Source organism: Aulonocara stuartgranti, assembly GCF_965226115.1.
Source record: "Aulonocara stuartgranti genome assembly, chromosome: 19".
Taxonomy (NCBI): Eukaryota; Metazoa; Chordata; class Actinopteri; order Cichliformes; family Cichlidae; genus Aulonocara; species Aulonocara stuartgranti.
In genome coordinates this window covers 13,845,442-13,866,255 of record NC_138955.1, presented here as the reverse complement: position 1 = coordinate 13,866,255, position 20,814 = coordinate 13,845,442, and the positions used below count along the sequence as shown (strand labels likewise).

The 20,814-nt window shown below is 40.8% G+C and overlaps 2 protein-coding genes across 4 annotated transcripts in view; both read left to right on the top strand.

The window, feature by feature from the left end:
• Window positions 1-286: 286 nt before the first annotated feature.
• On the top strand, window positions 287-6,023 carry srsf5a (serine and arginine rich splicing factor 5a). The gene is made up of 8 exons (XM_082516707.1): window positions 287-433; window positions 1,545-1,684; window positions 1,773-1,843; window positions 2,359-2,490; window positions 3,034-3,103; window positions 4,514-4,587; window positions 4,668-4,772; window positions 4,926-6,023. The coding sequence occupies exons 2-8, from the start codon at window positions 1,559-1,561 to the stop codon at window positions 5,233-5,235; spliced, it is 888 nt and encodes a 295-aa protein (XP_082372833.1). The 5' UTR covers window positions 287-433; window positions 1,545-1,558; the 3' UTR covers window positions 5,236-6,023.
• A 3,338-nt stretch (window positions 6,024-9,361) lies between these two features.
• pacs2 (phosphofurin acidic cluster sorting protein 2) overlaps window positions 9,362-20,814 on the top strand; it is a 64,278-nt gene continuing 52,825 nt past the window's right edge. For all 3 annotated transcript variants that reach the window (XM_082516482.1, XM_082516483.1, XM_082516481.1), the window contains exon 1: window positions 9,362-9,710. In XM_082516482.1, coding sequence (XP_082372608.1) covers window positions 9,592-9,710 — 119 coding nt within the window. In that variant the 5' untranslated portion in view covers window positions 9,362-9,591. The remainder of the gene's footprint in view (window positions 9,711-20,814) is intronic.

The following is a 20,814-nucleotide window of genomic DNA, read 5'->3' as shown; positions in this document are numbered from 1 at the left end:
AAATCATTGCAACTAGTATGAAAATTACTTAAGATTAAGGCATGCAGAACGCTGCGTACCCAAGAATAGGCTGATATGAGTTGCCAAATCTGTGTCTTATCCTCCTTTCAAGTATTCGAAGACGCTAACCTTAATGCATGTACTCGTTTGTCGTTTGCACACATTCTTTGTTATTTTATGTGGATGGTTTATTATTTTAGCTGTAAATATTACTGGGGGTAAAGCCCATGGCTCTAACAGCGTAAACCTAGTTAAGCGTTACCTGCTGCAATCACGTGACACTGTGAGGGCAGCAACGCATTTTGCGGTCTCTGCTCTTTTTATGCTCACTCGCCATTTTGATTCAGCACAGTCGGTGACCTACTTTGAGCAGGAGCGAGCCAGCAGCGAAAGCAACAAGGCCCAAGCAGCTCTATTAGGAACAAAGAAACAGGTGAGCGGTTATTAAAGCGTATTTGTGTTATTTCAAGGATTTTGCGATTTTTGTCAAACGTTAAATTGGCGCGTTCTTCGCGCTGAAACCGAAGTTAGGTCACAGGCTAGCTTCGGCTAGCTGGGGATGACCTCGAGGCGAGCGTCAAGAGCGAAATTGTGATGAGGCCTGCTTGTGCTTACTGTTACCCAGCTAATATAGCACATTATTTGTCAGATCCGCAGTCTTTTACATCCCCTTACCAGCGATCCTCTAATTTAAGGTAGGATTGCAATAATAATCGACGCCGATGGTTTATCTGAGGCCGATTGGCAAGGCCCCAAGTCATTTTTCTGGTGTCTCATAATCGGAGAGAATCGATTATTTAATCATTACTGATTACCTGCAATGCAATCGGACTATTTTTTTTCTCCTTTGATGCAGATCCATTGAGCTGTTTTAACGGGCCCCTTGATCGCCGTTGTTGTGCTGTCTGCACATTTCATATCGCATAAGAAGAAAATGTGTGGAAATACCTGTAAATATTGATAAACGCGCTTTAAATTACAATTTAGCCGTGAGAATGATTGTACGGTTTCAGTCAATAGCTCCATACAAAACCGTTTTCCATTTTGAGCTCGATGATGCAAATAGCCTGCGAACCGTCGGGGTACGCTAAGCCCAGTTTTTTTTTTTGCTTACAAGCTAAACTACACTCGTTTAAACCGGAGAGGGATCATGGTGCGTGTTCCGATCCTGTTGAGCTTTGTTCAGTTTGCCAGGGGCCTGTTTTTCACCCTAGCTTGAGTGTATTGCAAGTCTCTTTACGTTATTTGTCATGCAAATCTAAAACGGATTAACATAATTAATTTTGCTAAAGTTTCATAAAATACATGTAGTTTAAACTATCTGCTTTTTTTTTCTTTTTGTGGTTAATATTTAATTTAGAAAATGGTTGATTAACTTGTATTTTTGCAGCGGATGTGACCTTTGTTTCAAGGGGTGTGGCCTGCTTATCTTGGCCATAAAAGGCAGCACATGACTAGCACATAAATAAAAAGCAACGAGTAAACACTTTGTGCGGTAAAAGCGCTGAGCTAGATGCTGTTAACTAATTACTCTTTCATCTCAGCTGATAAAATCATCATGAGTGGCTGCCGTGTCTTCATTGGACGCTTGAGTCCTCACGCCAGAGAGAGAGATGTGGAGAAGTTTTTCAAGGGCTATGGTCGCATCCGTGAGATCAACTTGAAGAATGGTTTTGGCTTTGTGGTGAGTTTGAGCATTTTTTTTTTGTGCAAAGTGAGAGTTTTCAAAGTGTTTTTGCTTATACATAATCACATTTTCCTCTTCCTTTCAGGAATTTGATGACCACAGAGATGCAGATGATGCTGTGTATGAGCTAAATGGCAAAGAACTGTGTAGTGAACGGTAATGATGTTGTCTTTATGTCTTATTTGGTGGGTGTGGGTCGGTTACATTTGACTTTTTTCCAGCAAGCTATAATTGCTACTTTATCGCAGCTTATTAAGTTTATTTTTTGAGAACCTTACAAGCTGTTTATACTCTATGACCGAGCAGCTTCTTCATTTTATAAGTAAATTTCCTTGGCTGGTCCCGGTTCCTCTTTCTGTGCTGTTAGACTGCCACAGACCTTTTAAAGGCTCATTTGTGAGTGTTTGACACAACTCAGGAGGCCCTTCAAAACAAGTAAACATTCAGACAGTGGCTGGAAAGGAGAACTAGTTCCTAGTTATTAAGAATAATTTCTCTGAGCTGATAACTTCTTTTTCCTCAGTCTTGCTTATCGCAAAATAATGACGTCAGGCTCCCTGTGGTGGAGCTGTCGCATGCCTGAGTCACATGGAGCACACACATTTAATCAGATATAATTACTTTGTATATAATCTGATAACACTGATTGAACCTCTTTTTTTGCCCATCAGGGTCACTATTGAGCATGCTCGCTCCAGAAGAGGAAGAGGTGGCGGCCCTGGAATGGGACGTTTCGGAGGCGGCGGCGGTGGTGGTGGTGGTGGTGGCGGCGGCTATCGTCAGTCTCGCAGCAGTGGATCCAGGTACAGCACATTTTCAGTAGCTTCCTTTAAAACAAAGTAATAATTTTATAAAAAGCACTTAAAGATAATATTCATGTAAAAAGAAATAATGATGTTAAATAAATAAAATTCTAATAAATGGACAGATGCAGATTAAATATTGATATTAGGTTGTAAACCTCTGACACGTGATAACAGATCCTGTTACGTGGAAACTGGGTGTGACAATAGTTTATCTGGTCCAAAGTCAAATACAGTCCTGTGACAGCTCAACCAATATTATACAAGCTGGAAAGATACACATACAAATTTGCATACATGTGGCAGGAAAGTAGGATTGAGAGTCTCTAATGGACTACACTAAAATAGGATTGGCCAGTGTTGAGTTTCACCTCTGAAGCAAACTCAAATATTTACAGAACCCTAAGGTAGACGGTGAACGTGACGAGACACCAGCCGTGTTTTCAGGCACAAAGGCAGATCCGGATGTGGATGCATTCACCGGATCTGTGCTCCTTACAGAAAATGTAATCAAAGCTGTGCTGGTGTTTGTTGCCTCTGCAGATATGGCCCTCCAGTGCGGACTGACCACAGACTCGTTGTGGAGAACTTGTCTTCGCGGACGAGCTGGCAGGTAAGAGACAACAGGACACAAGCTTTTTAAAAATGACCTAGTTTTGTAAAGGAGCAAAATTAATTTTATTGGCCGGGTCAGTTTCTTTAAACACACAAGGTACAGAAAACAACACATACCAGGCAATTTTCTATTTACTATAGGAAGCCCCCTAGTGTTTATAAATACTTTTTCCTTTTAAACACTCTTTTTTTTTTTTTTTTTTTCTCCACACAAAAGCACATGTTATTACTGATGCCAGGCATTCTAACAAAAACATTTAACTGTTTTTATTTATTTATTTTTTCAAACAGCTGCTCTGATATGGTTTCCTTTGTATCAGAGGTAAATGCACACCCTCCACTGGGTGTCACAAGTGTGTAGCGCCCTCTGCTGGTTGTTTTTCTGAATAGTGTCCATTTGGTGCCTTTCCTTACACGCAGTTGCCGCTGATGTAAAGTCTTGGCTGGGCCCAGTAACGGGTGAGAGTGGTCTAGCGCAGGATACGGTAGCCTTAGGAGGTCCGTAGCCACAGTCTGGAGGTTCTGTGGGCTGGCACTCCCGACTGATGTAACCCCCCTCAAATCCACGGTCCCTACACTCTCCCATTTGGGTCTTTTTCTGTTGCTGATGGAGCTGTGGGGGGTGTTGGGTCGGGCGCACACCCCTCCTCCTTGATCTCTGGTGGTTCCTTACTTGTGGAGGCCGGATGCTGAGTCAAGGCCGAGGGCGTTTCTCAAGGGCTTAACACTGCATTGGTTCCCATTTGCTATTTGGACAAGTGGCTCTATGCTAATATCTTCCTGGGTATGGAGCGGTAAGTAGCATAAAACTCATGTGATTGGGTTTGTTTAGGGTCGGGTGGTAACGGGGTGTAGAGTTACAGTCCTAAAGGGGACTCACGTAAACAGTGTATCTCTGTTGAGCCAAATCTCTTTAGAACTAATACATCAACAAAAAGGAAGTCCACATTAGGGTTTTTTTCCACCTACCCATAGTTTTGCCTGTAAGTACATAGCATTATCTCAATCGTATAAATAGTTGGCATACAGAAATTCATCCGTTCACCCAAAAAAACCAAACACAGTTCTATGTTACCCTTCAGGCGTTTTATAATACAATTCAATCTGGTTTTGTTTGATGTGCTTAAAAATATAATTTAAGGGTACAAAAGGAATTTAAAAGAATAAATAAATGAAAAAGCAACACTTGTCCACTCTCAAAATGCAATTTGTGTGGCTCTTTTGTTTACGTGGCCTCCACTGAAATGGAAGCTTATCACTAAGTGACAAACGTCAGGACTAGATGACCCAAGTTTCAGTGGTTTCTTGCTGCCTGTTCATTTCTCTCCCTCCAGGTCTGAGAAGGCTCTCACTGACACCTCAGGTTTCATTCCCCGTTGCTAACCCGCCTTTATGCTTTTAAAAATAGGACCTGAAGGACCTGATGAGGAAAGCAGGGGAAGTTACCTTTGTGGACGCTCACAGACCCACCAAAAACGAAGGGTGAGTTGCTGTTTTTTGAGTTGAGCCTTTCTGTATTCCTAATGTGAACTGTTTGTCCACTAATTTCTCTTTTCATGCAGGGTGGTTGAGTTTGCATCCCGCAGTGACATGAAGAATGCCATATCCAAGCTTGATGGGACAGAACTGAATGGTCGCAAGCTGAAGATGTTTGAGGACAGCAGAAAGTAAGGTTTTTTAATTTATTTTAGGTTGTATCCATAAATTGTTCAGGAATTTGCGAGGTTTCAAGTCAGTTTGACAAACTGTTAAGAGATTTAATATTTTATTTTGAAAAGCCGAAACATTGTGTTGTAATTGCGCGCTCTCTCTCCCCGCAGTCACAGCAAGAGCCGCTCTCGCTCCCGCAGCTACTCCCGCTCAAAGAGTCGCTCCAGGAGCCGCAACCGCTCCAGGAGCCGATCCAGATCCGCCAGCCGGACTCCCGAGAAGAAGACGTCAGGAGGGGGCAAGGCCTCAGCCAGATCCCCGTCCCGCTCCAAGTCTCGCTCCAAGTCGCGCTCCAGATCTCGCTCGCGTTCACCTGCACCGGCTCAGGACAAACAGTCTCCCCGCTCTCGTTCCCGCTCTCGCTCTCGCTCCCAGTCCCGCTCTCGTTCCCGCTCCGCCTCAGCAGACAGCAAACACTGAGATGGGTACACCTGTATGTTGTAACATAGACTTGTAGTTGCTCGGTGTGGGTCTAAGTCTTTTTCCTTTCTTTTTTTTCCTTCTTTGTTTTAGTGAAGGGGATGCATTGCCTTTTTATATGGCTTCTTTTGAAATAAAGACTGTCATTAATGACACTTTCGTGTTTATTATTTGTAAATCTTAATTTTGGATGCGTCTCCGTAGAAGGAAGTTTTGTTTTTGTGAGATTTATGTATCCCATCTTTGTACAGGCATTTCATATATACGAAATACTCAGTTGGTGATGATGCCCGTTACAGTCTAAGCTGTCTGCCATGTTTTGATTCCATCCAGCACTCTGTGGCTTTTGGTCACGTCATTGATTCTCCAAAATGTTGACGAGTATGTTTTGGTAATGCGAGCTCCCGGTTGTTGCTGTGATTACGCTTGTGATGACGTATTTGTACACGTTTCATTCACTGCCCTGATATGTGAATCTGCAAAGACTTCAGCTAGTTATTTGTCTGGATTTTTTTTCTTTCATTTTTGTAATGGATTTAGATTTGTTTTTAAATCATGGCCTTATTCCACCTGCTGAGTTTTCTTAATCTCCACCCTATTGGGTGTTGAGGGCCTGAACACGTTTGTCTCTAAATAAGTTTATAATTTGATACTAATAAAATGCCCACTGCATTTCCTTTCCTTTTTTTATGTCAGTTTTTTAAAATACTTTGTGAATGTGGTTCAAGAGATTCACATACGCATTAAAATTTCTGCGATTGAACTCAATAAAGCTTCACAACTGTTAATTCTGTTCGTTTGTCGTTTCTCAAGTCAGTATTGAGCAACATTAATTAAAATTGGAGGGTTTGCAGTGCAGGTGCTGCAGCTTTCTTGTGTGCACATACAGTAGTGGATAAGCTTGAGAGTGAAGATTAAGCCAAGCTCATAACTACCACAAGATCCTGTTTGAACACGTGTGGCTCAAACCTTGCTGTAATGAAGCTGATATAGCAAAGTGCAAACATTTATGGGTTGTATTAAGATTTTGACTTTATTTCAAGTCCTCTGATACAATTCAAGGCTTTTTGTTTAGATATTCTTTGTACAATGAAGAGGCACACAGGGTGAAAGTCAATGGCTCTTAGGTGTAATAAAACTGCAGTTGTGTTCGAAGTTTACATACACACATAGGCATGAATGTGGTAATTTGCTGCTTTCCATGATTTCTTTGAACGGTTCTTTTTTCGGTGTGGATACAGAATATATCTTTAATGACTTTAAAAACAATTCTGAATTTATTTTTGGCTCAGTTATATAAACATATTTCAGATATTTGGTTAAATCCCCCTTAGCAGGTTACACCTCAATTAGATGCTTTTGGTAGCCACAAACAAGCTTCTTGCTTAATTCTGGCTCGATATTTGACCACTACTCTTGGTAGAATTGTTAAATTGATTGCATTTCCTGCTACTGACCTGTTGAGGGTACTTGAGTTGAGATCAGGATTTGGGAAGACCATTCCAGAGTGTTAGCTTGCTCTATTCATTTACACAACCAGTATCTTTGAATGTATCTTTGGGATCATTGTTTTTTTGGAACCCCAGATTGTGTCGAAGTTTCAACCTTTTGATTTGAGGTGAAGTTTCTGTGTACATTATACCACCTGCTTTATGCAGTGCCAAATCCTAAATAAATGCAAACTTGTGCACCCAACTCTTATTTTTTAAGAAGCACTTGTTTTTGACTTTTGGGGCTGGTCCCAAAAGCGAGTCACTCCCCATAGACTTCCATGTTAAAGGGCCCAACTTTACAGGATTATAAAAGCTAACTATAATGACATCATGGGGCCAAATGTATTTGGAATACATCTGAATACTGGGCACACATTTGACTAACAGGTGTTCCAACAAAGACATCTGTACCTGGTGTGTGCTAACTGGACCTCTCTGCTATGTTTGGGCTGTTGGTGCATTTTGCAGTTTATAACTTATTGCTCCTCCCTTTCATCCACATATGATCACTTCTGGCTCCAGTGGTGACTACATCCACTTTTTTGTACAGTCTTTGGCTCTGACGGCCTTTATACTGAGAAAAACCTGATTTTGAACAGTAAAAAATTAATTAAAGTTCACTTTTTCGCTTGTTCAAGGGGACAGAGGGGCGATTACTGAGCAAATATGATTATAGACAAGCTTTCTGAGGATTAATATAGTAACAGCTTATCCAGGAGCTCATGCTAATCCTTAAAGTGGCCACGTGCTTTAAAGACGAGTGGTTTCTCTTTACGTTACTCACCGTTAAAGAGTAAAACATGTTTGTTGCGGTCTTGGTTAAATGCAAGCAGTTTTTATTACTTTGGCTTTAATCCCATTCATCGTGGTCACCACATGGTGGCAGTGTCTACTCGCATTGCAAAGTCGCTGCATGGCTGTACATGAGTGATCCACCATTAGGGATGACAATAATCAGGACATGATTTTCCAGGTGAATGAATGGAAATAATTTACGCAGGTAAACTGCTGTGATTTTAAGAGTGAAAGATGTAATCACGCAACTCGAGCCGTTGAAATGGAATTTAACATGGAGTTTTTGCATATCTATCTATCTATGATTATCTATCTGTAGTTCAATGTTGCTCCACCCCCAGCTGCTCTCACAGCAAAGCTTTGTTGTTGTTATTGTTGTATCACTCAGGTATCACTCTACCTGCCACTGCAGGGAAGGAAGTCCTGCGGTGACGTTTTGTTCTGGAGAGAAATATATGAGGGATAATTAATGCCCTGTTGAAGCGCAATGAATGCAAAGGCAGTCAAATTTAAGTGCCAGACTTATAGAAGGAAATTAATGCCATATTTTAAAAACAAAAACAAAAACAAAGGTTTTGCATATAATGACTTAATCTTAGTGAGATACTAAAAGCTGTATGCTTTCTTACCACTGCAGTATCTTTGCAGTAATAAAGCTCCTTGAGTCTCTCAGTGGAGGAAGTATGATACTCAGACACTCGTTTTGCCTTCAAGGAAATGGTCTTTGTTATATGGTAATAAACACTTACTTTATTAGGTATTCATCTTGTTTATGTCTAATTCTGGCCCTACCATCCAAATGTGTCATTAGAACTGAAAAAAACTAAATAACACACATCTCTTGCTGTATAAGTAACATCCTAACACTTTCCTTTTTAAATAAACAGTGCCACTGTGGTATTACAAAATGCTGTTTCATCAGTCTGAAACGCACCAACTTCCTCAAAATGCCTCGTTTATCTCACAGCGACACTGATCCAACATACAATAAAACTTAACGCTATTTGATGTCAGTGTTGCTAAGCTTTTAGCTGAACTGCAATCGGTAGAAATGATTATCTGGAATAACTGCCACTACGCCACTATTTGAGCTTTTATGGTTTCACATCAGTTGGAGGGTTTCGTGATGTAAGGTTGTGATAGTTATAGTGTTCTATCTGAAGTTGGTGTACTGGGTTTAACAGCTGCTGATAGATTTAATTTCCTTTTGTTTATGGATACACTGATTTTGCTTTTTTGGAGAAAGACACGACTCGTGGTGCATATTTGCAGGACTCGGCTTGATAAAATAAATTTACTGTACTGCAAAGATGAGTCCAACTGTGGGGTGGACTAAACCATTTTACCATCTGTTTCCATCCATCCTTTTCCACTTATCTAGTTAACCTAACATACAACTCCACAGAGAAAAGGCCCAGCAGGCTGGTGGATTTCAAATCTGTATCTCTAAATATGGAAATGCAAAACTGCAAACAAAACAGGCTTTGGAGGACTCCTGCCACTGTCTGTCCTTAGGTAGTCTCTCCCACTCACTCCACCCCACCTCAGCAACTAGGGCCCCCTGGTAAAAGCACTGAGTTACTCCCATCTGATTGGTTGATTAAATATTTACATTAACATGCAGTTATACAAGTGCATGCTCTCTTACCACAGTTTTATCATATAGCTGGCATCATATGTCATATCATACATGCTTTTCCTTTACAAGACACATTTTATTATCTGGTGCAAAAACAAAAACACAATGCAATGAATGCTGTGAATAAGTGTGTGAGTGGGTAAAACGTTCCCCTCCCTCCCGCAACAGGGCGGCACGAATCGCCCTCCATACACTCAGAGCAGCGTGGTAGGCACAACAAGCTCAGCGGTGGCTCCGCTGCAGTCCCTCCCTGGCACAGAGGACCACACCGGAGAAATGAGCTCGTCCTCCGCCGTCTGCACTGCATTAACGTGAGTGCGTAACGGCTCTTTTTCACGGAAACACACGCGTATACAGAGGACCTGCACCGGTCTGCTGTTTCCAACCCCCCCAGCTTGGTGTCGGATAGTCCCACCGGCAGCTCGGACCATGGCGGAAAGAAGCGGCCGGCTGAGTTTCCCCGGGAGCGGGGCTCTCAACAGACCGGTTCCCATGAACCTGTTTGCAACGTGGGAGATAGACGGATCGTCCCCGAACTGCATCCCGAGGTAAAACGCGGCTGGCGCCGTATCTCGGTGTCCTTTTAAACTTTAAATGCGACGCTTGCACCGTGCCATACGCGCAAGCTGTCAGTTGTCAGTTGGCTAACGTTACGCTTGCACCAGCTAGCTGTATCATCATGCCAAGTGGATGCCCATGCAGGCAGGCCCTGCACCGGGATCCTCCATCCATCTGCAGCACTGTTTGAATGTAAATATTGCAAAGGGAGGGTAAACTGTGCCTTGTTGGTAGGCTACAAAAACAAACACGTTCAGTGCAAGGTTACATCCCACCGTGAAGGTGTGTGTTCTGCAGAAGAATGAAAGGTAACCAGCCCCGTGCCAGATCACTGTGCCCCGCTTCATGCATCATGGAGACCCAGTGGGTTCATTGGGTTCTTGTGAGCCCCCCCCCCCCCATCCTCCACCCTCCACCCTCGAGGAGACTTAAATGCAGTGTGCATTCCAAGGTTGCCCCGATTTGGGTGCATTTCTATGATTTCTAGTGTTCCTCATCTCAGCACTGGTAACATTTCACCCATGATAGGAGAGCAGCTCACAACAATTTTCACTATTGATTGTCTTCTGCCAGAAAGTATAGTTTAATACCTTCACAGACAATAATATCTCAAAGTCTCTGGAGGCTTTGGCATTGTTTTTAGTTTACTGCCTCATATCTCCCACTATGTAAACATACTGTAAAAAACAAAAAACAGCCAAGAAACTTCAAAATGTCATTTCTGTAACTTCTCTTTAAATTTGTGTGTGCAGCTGCTGAAAAAGCAACAAGCAATTTTAATTTTCCTTTGTTGCCTATTTGTTTTTCAATACTCAAAACAAAAAAAGCTCTGTGTAGGTGTGTTTGGTTCTTTTAAACTTATGCCTTGCCCTCAGGTTGCAAACAGAACAGAGCAGTGTTTGTGTAGTTGTTCTCAGCTGGAGTGTCACTGTGGTTTTACTGGACTGCGCTCCTAAAACCCAACAATGTCTAATTATACGGTGATTCAAAAGGGAGAAAAAAACCAGCAAATTTTCACTTTTCTGATGCTGGAGTTAATTACAGTAGCGTAAACGGTTCATTCATTATTCAAATGAACATGGGTATATAATTAAGGCTATAGTAAATACAGGAATATATGAGATTTCCTCCTCCTCTGAATATATTTGTCTGTTAGGCTTTTCCATATATAGTCATGGTAAAAAGAAAGTACAGTTTTAATGTCTAACATATCAGGACATAACAAAAATATCCTGGCCCTTAACAGGTCTTAATATTTGGTAAATACAACTTCAGGTGAACAGAAACGCATGACCTATCATGCTTTTATTTATCAGCTTGACTCATGCACTTGAGTAACTGATCATCAGTAAACGTGAGCTCCTTTATAAAAGCTAAAGTTTTGGTGGTCTGGAGCATTCAGGTGTGGTTTAAAAGAGAATTTACATCACCACTGAACCAATCTTTCCTGTTCATCAATCTGGGTGGACAGATTGATGGACAGGAAGTTGTTTAAAAGGCCATTTCCAAACGATTTGAAGTCCATCATTCTACAATGAGAAAGATTATTCACAAGTGGAAAACAAGACGTTTGGACGGGCATCCCAGCAAATTCACCCCAACAAAAAAGAAGTTAGTTACTATGTTAAATGTTAAACTTATTAACGGTACAAATTTCCAGGAGAAAGCATTTCTAAAAAGAACAAACCACAAGACTTTGGCAGCAGCGTCCAAAAGACAAATTAGGCCAAAGTAGTTATGACTGGTTATAGTGAAAAGAGAAGGGAAACATCAGCAGAAGCACATCACACCAAGCACGGTGGTGGAGGGTTGATGATTTGGGCTTGTTTTGCTCCCAGAGGACTTTGGGACCTTACAGTCACTGAATCAACCATGAACTCAGATGTATATTAAAGTATACTGGAGTCAAATGTGAGTCCATCTATCCAACAGCTACAGCTTGGGCAAAACTTCATGCAACAGGACAACGATCCCAAGCACAGCAGCAAATCTGCAACAGAATGACTGAATTGTTTTGATGGGCCGTTACAAAAGCTGTTCATAAACAAATGCCCACAAACCTCAATGAACTGAAATGACATAAAAATAGTGGGCAAAAATCCCCCACAATGATTAGAGAAATTGATAAAGTCAGACAGGAAACTGATTACTTGAAGTTGCTGCTGCTAAAAGTGAGTCAACAAGCTACTGAATCATGGGGTGTACTTAGTTTTGTTAGTTTTTCAGATGCTGTTTCAATAGACACAGTGTAATATGTCATGTGTTGTCATTCATCTTGGCTTGTAGTTACCTAATTTTAAGACCAGCTAAGGAGCAGTTGATTGTTCACTGTGGCGTTATGCATAAAACCTTATAATTGAAAGAGGGTTTACTTTCGTTTTGCTATAACTCTGTGTTTGAAAGCCTAATGCAAATGTTCAGTTTGAGAATAATAATTCTGAGTGTCAGACCTTGAGCTCAAACGCTGGGTTATCGCACAAAATAGTCGGTCTGATTATGAAGTGGCATTGAATTAAACCACAGCCTTGGTATAAAACCTTGGTCAGCAGTTCTACAAACTATCCTTTAAACCTGATCTCTTCCGATATTTAATGTTGTAACTATCAGCACAAGCATGTAATGTGGTTAGATATTTTTTTGAATTAAAAACAGATATGAGGCATTTCAGTACGAGTATAACTGTAAATAAATCTATGTTTACAGGCATATAATCAAATAAAGTTGTATTTTTCCCCCCATAAAATCAGAGCCAAAACCTCATTAGAGGAGGTCAGAAAAGAAATCTTTTTTTTTAATGGTCGTATATCAGATTAAAATACGGTAACTATTCAGCACTTGGATGCAACACAGACAAAATCCTGCTGTCAGACTTCGGTCAGCATCTGTCAGGCTGCAGAGAAGAGGGAAAACGCTGCAACTGATACAGAATATGGAGGAGTATGTTTGTGTGTTTATTTACTTTTTTTAAAACTCTCTCTCTTCAGCCTCGATCTATCCTCTTAAGTTAATACCTTCAGTGGGCATTAAATTGCATGGCTTTTAGCTGAAATAAAACTAATTCATTTCCAGGAATAGCATAGTCGAGATGTTATTCAGCTGAGTGGACAAGTGGATAAAAAGGTTCCTGTAACTAAAAAGTCCCGGGTTCAATCTGCACCGACCCTGCACGTCTGTCAGCAACAAGAGCAGCGTGGGCTGGCGTATGAAGCTGCTTTACAGAGTGGATTTACTTCGCTTAATGTGTTCGTGGGCTCAGACACTGCAGCAACTCGCCTGCTAGTGTGAATTGAATTCAAGACCTTTAAAGGCTGTAGCTCTCTATTGACTGCTGTCTGTCAGAGTTTAGACAGGAGGAACTCAGCTTGTTAACCAGGTGTCAAATCAACTGTCTTCCTCTGTCAGTCTCACACGGGAACTAAATAAACTGAACGCCTCACTGCCTGCACTACTATCTACTTCTTTTAGTATTTAGTTGTTTTTTGCTGAAACAATGGAGAGGCTCTTCTTTCAGTTTTCTTTTCATGTAGTATAATTCATGGTTATGATAATTAAAAATTTAGCTTTGGATAAATAGTGTGAAAAATGAACTTGGTTGTTTCTATTATTCCAAAACATAGACTGTATATAAAAGATGGATCGGGAAATGCAGAAGACCTTTAAACCTGCGTTTCTTTCCCCTAATGGTCAGCAGGAGGTCTTTTTTTTTTCCACTTACAAAAAGAAGTCTGATTGAGAAAAGACCAGTAAATACATTCGCATTAAATGTAATAATCTTCAGCGGTAGCTTCAGATCATGAAATGTGTTAATGCTCATTTTGTAAATTGTATGCTTTAGGGCATGGGCACCTTATGTTTGACAAATCAGTCAGGGTCTAGAGTTCATCATTCACTGCTATGCAGATGATACCCATTTATATTTATCTATGAGGTTGAAAGACCAAAATAAATTAGCTCAGTTAAAGCTATAAAGCCTCTGATGACTGCCAATTTCCTACTATAGACACAACTAAAAATCTTTGCAACATTATGTCTAACCAGATACTTACTGTAGATAGGCCTTGGCTTCCAGCAGCGCTGTGAGGAAACTTTCAGTCATTTCTAATCAGGATATATCCTTCACCATGCACATTAAACAACTATTTAAGATTGCTTGCTTTTATTTGATTCTAGCTAATGTATTAATTGCTTCTAGTGTGGCTATTTAATTCATTATTATCAGGTTGTTCTAAAAAATTCCCTTACAAGCATTGTATCTTCTATTTTCCACTCCCAACCAGGTGACTGCCCCTCCCCGAGCCCTCCCGGAGGTCTATTCCTGTTTAGAAGGGAGTTTTTCCTTCCCACCTTCTCAAAGAGCTCTTATTAGAGAATCATCAAATTTAGAGGGGTTTTTTTTCTCTAATGCTGTAGGGTCTTTACCTTAGTATCTGCCGGTTTGTGACAAAAATTGAGAAATATTTTTGTCGATAGCTAAAATGTTAAGAGCAACTCTGCAAACTAGTGGATGATGGTAGCTGTGTACATCTTTTACATACAGTCTATGGTAAACGACTGAAATCTAATTGTTATCATATTTGCTTCCTTTCTCAAAAATGTGAGCTCTCAATAAAAACTGAATGCATGTTAAGTTTTATTAACTGCCATCTGTCATCCTAATTTTTGCAGTTGTACAAGCAAGCCTTCAGCTTATGCATTGTAATAAGAAAAACAGTGCAGTTCTTGTCAGCAGCGACCATGACAAGTTAGTGGATTCTCTATGCGAGACAGAGGTATTATGAAGGGAAGAGTACTTAGCATGAAAAGTGATTTTTTAAAATTGTAAACACATCTCCTTTTTAGTCCTCAGGAGCCAGAGTTTAATTTTTTATGGGGAAATCAGGTTTGGTGTGAAGAGAGTCGGTAACATGGTTCCACAGAGCTGTACTCATTATACTGTTCTGTTGCCAGAATGAGGATTTAAATTAGTAAACTTGTATACAGTGCTAATCAGATCCTGGCATCCCTTTACCTCACATGGGTTCATTACATTTCTAAAAATCAGCCAAGCTACTGTTAGTAACATGGGACCAAGCAGCATTTTTAATTTGAACTAGCATATGTGCTCTTCTCCTGATTTTTATCATTTTATCCTGTACCTTCCTCATCCTTCCACAAATACTGCTCGCAGTGGCTCGGAGGTCTCTGAAGCCCAAAGGCTATTAGCCTGGGAGGCTTATAGAAGTGCTGCCTCGGCACTGATCTCACGTTTCCTAGAGTCACTTCAGGACACGTGCCTCTCCACGCTGAGATACTTCATAATCACCTACCTCAGGAGAGGTAGGGGGCCTTAAACACATAACGTAGAGGTTGGTGGGTTGTGAAAATCCAGATGTGAGATCTAAAAGTGGCCGCAGTTTTTATGAGGTAGCACTAAGTGGTTATGAGGCTCTGATCCGTGCTTACTAATAATGCTAAGAAAGGAAGCAAAGAACATGATAGGTACAATGAAGGCTCCTCTTATATTCTCAGCATCCTCCTTAAGTGATCCCAACTCTGAATGTGAAATGTAGTGGTAAGTCCTGTCACCTCATCGTGAGAGGCATTTGAATGAGCACCAAATGCGCTGTTTCATTGCTCAGGGCATCTGAACGCTGTGCTATAATTGCACACTTGTTCCTAAAGATGCTTGTGTCTTCTAAGAGCCTCTTAAGACCCCTATCATGCATGTAAAATCAATCAGCTGCTGATGCTACATCTGCTCTTAAGAGCCAAGGGCAAGGAGCTGTGTTTCATTTTGGTATTTTTGAAGTGGGCATCAGCTGCATTTCTGCACATCAGCCCACAGGCGTGTGGCTAAGTGCTACAAGAGACGGGGCCAATCTCAGAGACAGAGCAGGGATTGAACGGGCCCTCGAATGGCAGCTGGAGCCAGTAGGCAGTCATATTTGGGCCTGTTGGAGGCGAGACTGCTGAGATGTCGCTTTGAGCAGCAGCGAGACACTTGCTCTTTTGTCCCCTGGCTGCCTGGGATGGTCACACTGCGGGAATTTAGAGTAGGATGAATGAGGGGTAGTTAAAGCCTCTCATTGTTTTTTGTTCCCTTTGTTGTTCTTGTTGTCCTGCACTCGGTGCTTGTTCTGTACCAATGTTTGTGAGTTTTAACAAGGCTAAGAGGCTGCAACTATGCCAGAAGCCCTGTGAAGCTGTGCTTAGGAAGTTTTTTGAGCTAAATGATAACGTGCCTAGAATAACAATGCTTGCGTGCGGATCTCCAGCAAGTATAGTGTTTACCATCCTAGCTTTGCATGCAAGAGTGATAAAATCAATAGCAGAGGTTAGCAAATGGTTTTTATTCTGAGGGTAACAACTGGAATTTTTTTCTTATTATAACAACTTCAAAACATTTCAACAAAAAGTAGGTTTCATCATCTGGGAGCACATTTGTCCCTTCTTTCCTGCAAGTGTTGCCATTTTTTATTGGTTAAGTCAGAGGGTTTAAGTTTCTTGTGGTGATATATAAAATGCCAGATGTTCAGAAGATGTATATACATTCATATATCCTCTTGGGACCATGAATGAACCAATTTCATGGCAAAAGTGTGAACAGTCATTGAGACATTTCATTAAAAGAAAAAATAGCAAAATCTCACCCCAGTGGTGGTTGTAGATTAGGTCTCAGTCACGCAGCCCCAGAGACTCGTTGCTAGGGAAAGTATGGAGATCACTGGATGTCACTGGATACAAATTAGTCACATAAAGGGTTTTACACTACGAATCATCTCTGGGTTGCGATGGTCACTTGCAGATTGCTGCTGTCACCCATAGTTTGCACAGGAGATGTCGACTTGCTTGCAAATATTTGCTAACTGAACCACAGAACGGCAGTTAAACAACACAATTGACAGACTTGACATAAGTTCACCTTCAAAATAAAAGTCTTACTGTACCTCACTGTAGAAATCAACATTTTAAACCGTACAACTTTTAAAATGTCTATTAGTGATGAAAGCAATCACCAGGTGCTGCTCAGCGCAGCATCGCATACCTCTTTACATCTAGTTTCACCTAGCATCAGCAGGCAGCCTCCTGCAGACATTTGCCAAACTGTTTGGGGAATACACAATCTCTAGCTGCGGATGGGTGCCAGGCAGACCTGTGCAAACCATGAACTAAATTTCTTGGCAGTTGGTTGATTATGTTTATGCCAGGCGCACAGGCACAGAAAAGGAGGCAGGAATTAGAAACTGTATTTATTGCAGTGTTATGGGAAGCTGGGGAGCAGGTTTGGGAAAGCTTGTGCTGGTAGCACTGGTTGGCTGGATTAAAGAGAGGAGCTGTGTTTGAGGCCTGAGAAGCTGCCCTGAGGGAACAAAGAAGACAGAAGTGCAGCAATACTGATGTGCAGCAGATTCTACTGCTAAAGGATCTTAAAAGCAAAGATGTGGAGCGCCAGTGGACTGACACTGCCATACACAGAGCCCCAAATGCTCTGATGATTTCCACACTTTAAACAGACACCTTTGTAGAGTCATTCTCCTACCATGCTCTTTGAATGTTAACTTAGAAGGTCTTATGTAAGAGATCCCCCCTGAATCTTGCTGATGCAGAGCATCCTGTAGGACAGACAGGGCAGGACAGGAAAGGGCAGTTGTCTCCTCACTGCAACACACACACACACCCTCCAAACACACATTTGAGATGCTTTGTGACTCTGCAGGCCGATCAATTTTGCCTACAGCTGACTTCACTCATGCCTCAGCGCCCAGCTCCATGCTTGACTGCCTGCTTTTTGTGCTCCTCTTTTATTTCCCCAGACAATATTAGATTTCTATGAACCTGTGTTGATAATATCTGTTTTGCTTTCCTGCAGAATGAGATTACGAGCATGAAAAAAAATGCTGCATGGCAGCCTGTATAGGTTCTGTTTGCACAATATGGGATTGCTTACATTGAATCTAGATGGTGGAAGAACAAGCCTGTGTTAAAGAACAAGTTAAATGTCAAGGCCTGCAGAAGAAAGATGATAAAGTGCAGACATAAACATCAAATTACTGTAAATGGCCCAATGTAACCCAGGTTGGTAGGGTAGCTCAAAAATGAAAGACAGCTTAGGAGAAAAAAACTGCTATAATATGTTGCATGCACCCGCAGCACTGATGTCGCATTAACATATGCACCACAAATGAATTTCATGCTAACCGGGAAACAGAACATGGAAAAATACATTTCTTCTACAATTCTTGGGCTCTTCTTGCAAGAAAATGCGAGCCCCAATGAAACAAATGTAAAACAACCATCGCCGCCATCTATGTTCTTGAAATCTTCAGTCCAGGGACACAGCGTTGTCTTTAGCGGGTCTTTTAGTCTAAATAAGATGTCTAAAGACTAAACGGTGTCCTACTGAACCCAACACATAATAAAAATGTCTTAATAAGACAATATCAGCAAAACTGGCACAGGAAATGTTACATCTACTACTGATTTCCACACAGACTGATAAATGTATCTGAATGTGGCATTTTTATCATTTGAAAGACTGATCTTTTGCTTATCGGACGGCATGTCCTGCTATATATAAAATTCTCTTGGAAGTTTTGTGTTTCGTCTAAATGTTTCTGGCATCACTTGACATTTAGTTTGGTTATTATATGTTAAAATGGGGCAATAGTAATAGGTAATAATTAAGCAATAGCTGGTATTTACAAAGAACGTATCTGACATTTGCGTAACGAGATAAAAAGGGGCCAAAAGAAAGTACGAAAATGGTGAAACACTGTTAATAACAGAATGGTCAAATTTGGGTATTTAAAGGTTATGTTTAAAACTAAAAGTCGCAAAAGTTTTCTTTTCAGAGTAGGTGACGGTGAGGTGAGCGCCCTCATCATTCATTTCTGAAATCCTATGATGGTGTCAGCAACACCCACCGCAGTGATAACCTAGATAGGATGGAGGAGGAGCTTGTTGCTGGTGGGAAATATTGCCCTGCAACATGTGGTTAATGTTGTGAAAGGAAGTGAGAAGCGATTAGAAGTAGTGTTTGTTAAAGTAGTGGACTGTGTGTTCAATATCCCCTTTGGGAACTAGTGTGTTGTGGTTGAAGTTGTGTGTGCTTGATCTTTAGTAACACGAGGCTTTTCTCCTGTAAGTGTGGACTTTGTGGATTTTATATTGAGAACAGCCATAAATGACTTTTTTCATATTTCTTGAAGGTGTAAATACATTTTTTTAAACTTCTTGAACTTTTACAGTACTTTATATTTTCTTGCAAGGAGCCAGACTTTCTTGTCATTTTTAAGGTGGTCTTGAGCAATAGTTCTGCAGGTTTTCTGAAGGTCTTTCAGAGTCTGGCTGCTTTTTCACCCATTTTCAGTCCGATCATTGTACCTGACCATTTTCAGAGGAATGTTTTTGTTTGCTGTTGAACCACTTAACACTGGCCTATGAGTCAAGCTTAAAAAATGCATCTGACTCAACAGATGAACCAGTGTTGTTTTTACACATAACAGACAAAGTTAGCAGTTTTAAACATATCTTCTGGCGCTTTGTTACTGAATCTATGAAACATATCACAGAAAGTATTTTTGCACCAAAAAAATGATTCTCAAAGAGTTAATAGAGGAATACTTGAAATCTTTCTTCATTGTTTGTCCTAAAATATTTAAGGAAACTGGACCAGTGGAGAATAAAAGAAGAAGTGACAGGCCTAAAAAAAAAGTTGTTTACAACATATGAGCAGGGCTGAAGTATGCCAAATTACGCAAGAACTGGACTCAACATCAGTAATCTGCAAAATACAGTGGATGCTATCTCATAGTTTCGGGCTACATTTCAGCCAGTTGTGTCAAAATTCATGAAATTATAAATGCAGAAAGATCCCAATAGATTTTGATCCACCGTGCAATACCATCTGAGAAGTGCCTGATTGGCAACAGCTTCATTTTTCAGCTTGATAATTATCACAAGAGTGATAGAGTCCGAACTTCAACATTACTGAGTCAGTGTGGGATCATCTTGACAGTGAATAGAACAAAAGACAGCGACTTCCAAAGAAGAGATTTTAAAGGGCTCGGGAAGCCTGAAGATCTGTTCCTGCACCCATTTCCCATTTTCCCAACAAAATGTATAGAATTGGGGTGGCTCACAATACTAAAGCTCTTGTACTTTGGTTAAACTAACAGTTTCCTGTAGCTTCATTTGCTTTTGCAGAGTTTCTCCTTGTCTTCATTAGCCTTTGCATAGTTTTTAAGCCTATAAGACGCTTGTTTCCGGGCCTTGAGTTGATTAATTCTGTTGAAAAGGTAACATTGTTACGCAGCGCTCATTACTTTCATACCCTGTTATGTAAGTGTGATAATGCTCCATTCTGTTACAACAATGCCCGCTTCGTTTCTGCACCCAAATCCACAATTCTGCTAATAGATGAGTTCCATTTCTAAAGAACATCACTGTGTAAAACTGGATTTTCTGTGATTGCTGGAGGTGACCTTATTTCCAAATGTGGCTCAAATTATTGAAATAGCTCCGTGATTACACAGGCCACCATGGGGCCTGTTTACTTTATCCCATGTTCCAGTATTATTTTTTTATGTGTAATGCAGGAATAAAAAAAGAGGTTAACAGGCTGAAAATAGAGCGAGAGACATGTCAAAAATTTGTGCTAGATGTAGATGAGATTTCAGCTCGTCCCGCTCTGATTCAAGATGTCTTTGTAGCCCAGAGGAAAAATATTGATTAGTCTATTTCCTCTAATCAAGGTGATAAAGTTTGGTTAACGAGACAACAGAAATGCAGATTTAATCATTACTGTCACAAAAATGTACAGAAAATTAACAACAAGAATCGATGTCTCAGGCTTAAAGTAAATTTTCTGCCTCGCTAGTGCTGTAACCTCAACTGGCTGTCTGAAGAAGTTTTATATTTACACTTTGGCTTCTTTGCGGCATTAGTATTCATCGAGCACCTAGCTTTGATTTACTTGATTTGTTCCCTCGTTTTCATGCTAGTGTTTTTTGTTTTCGGTTTTTTTTTATCCTGCAGAAAAGTGAATTTCTGTGCTGAACGGACTTATTGTTTCTTACTACGACCTTATTTCCAGTGTAGCTGTGTGGTTTTTGA

Bases quoted from the DNA above. Each gene is read 5' to 3' on its own strand.
- srsf5a (XM_082516707.1), top strand. From the start codon at position 1,559: ATGAGTGGCTGCCGTGTCTTCATTGGACGCTTGAGTCCTCACGCCAGA. The intron at 4,588-4,667 runs GTGAGTTGCTGT...CTTTTCATGCAG, and splicing joins AGACCCACCAAAAACGAAGG to GGTGGTTGAGTTTGCATCCC. The intron at 4,773-4,925 runs GTAAGGTTTTTT...CTCTCCCCGCAG, and splicing joins ATGTTTGAGGACAGCAGAAA to TCACAGCAAGAGCCGCTCTC.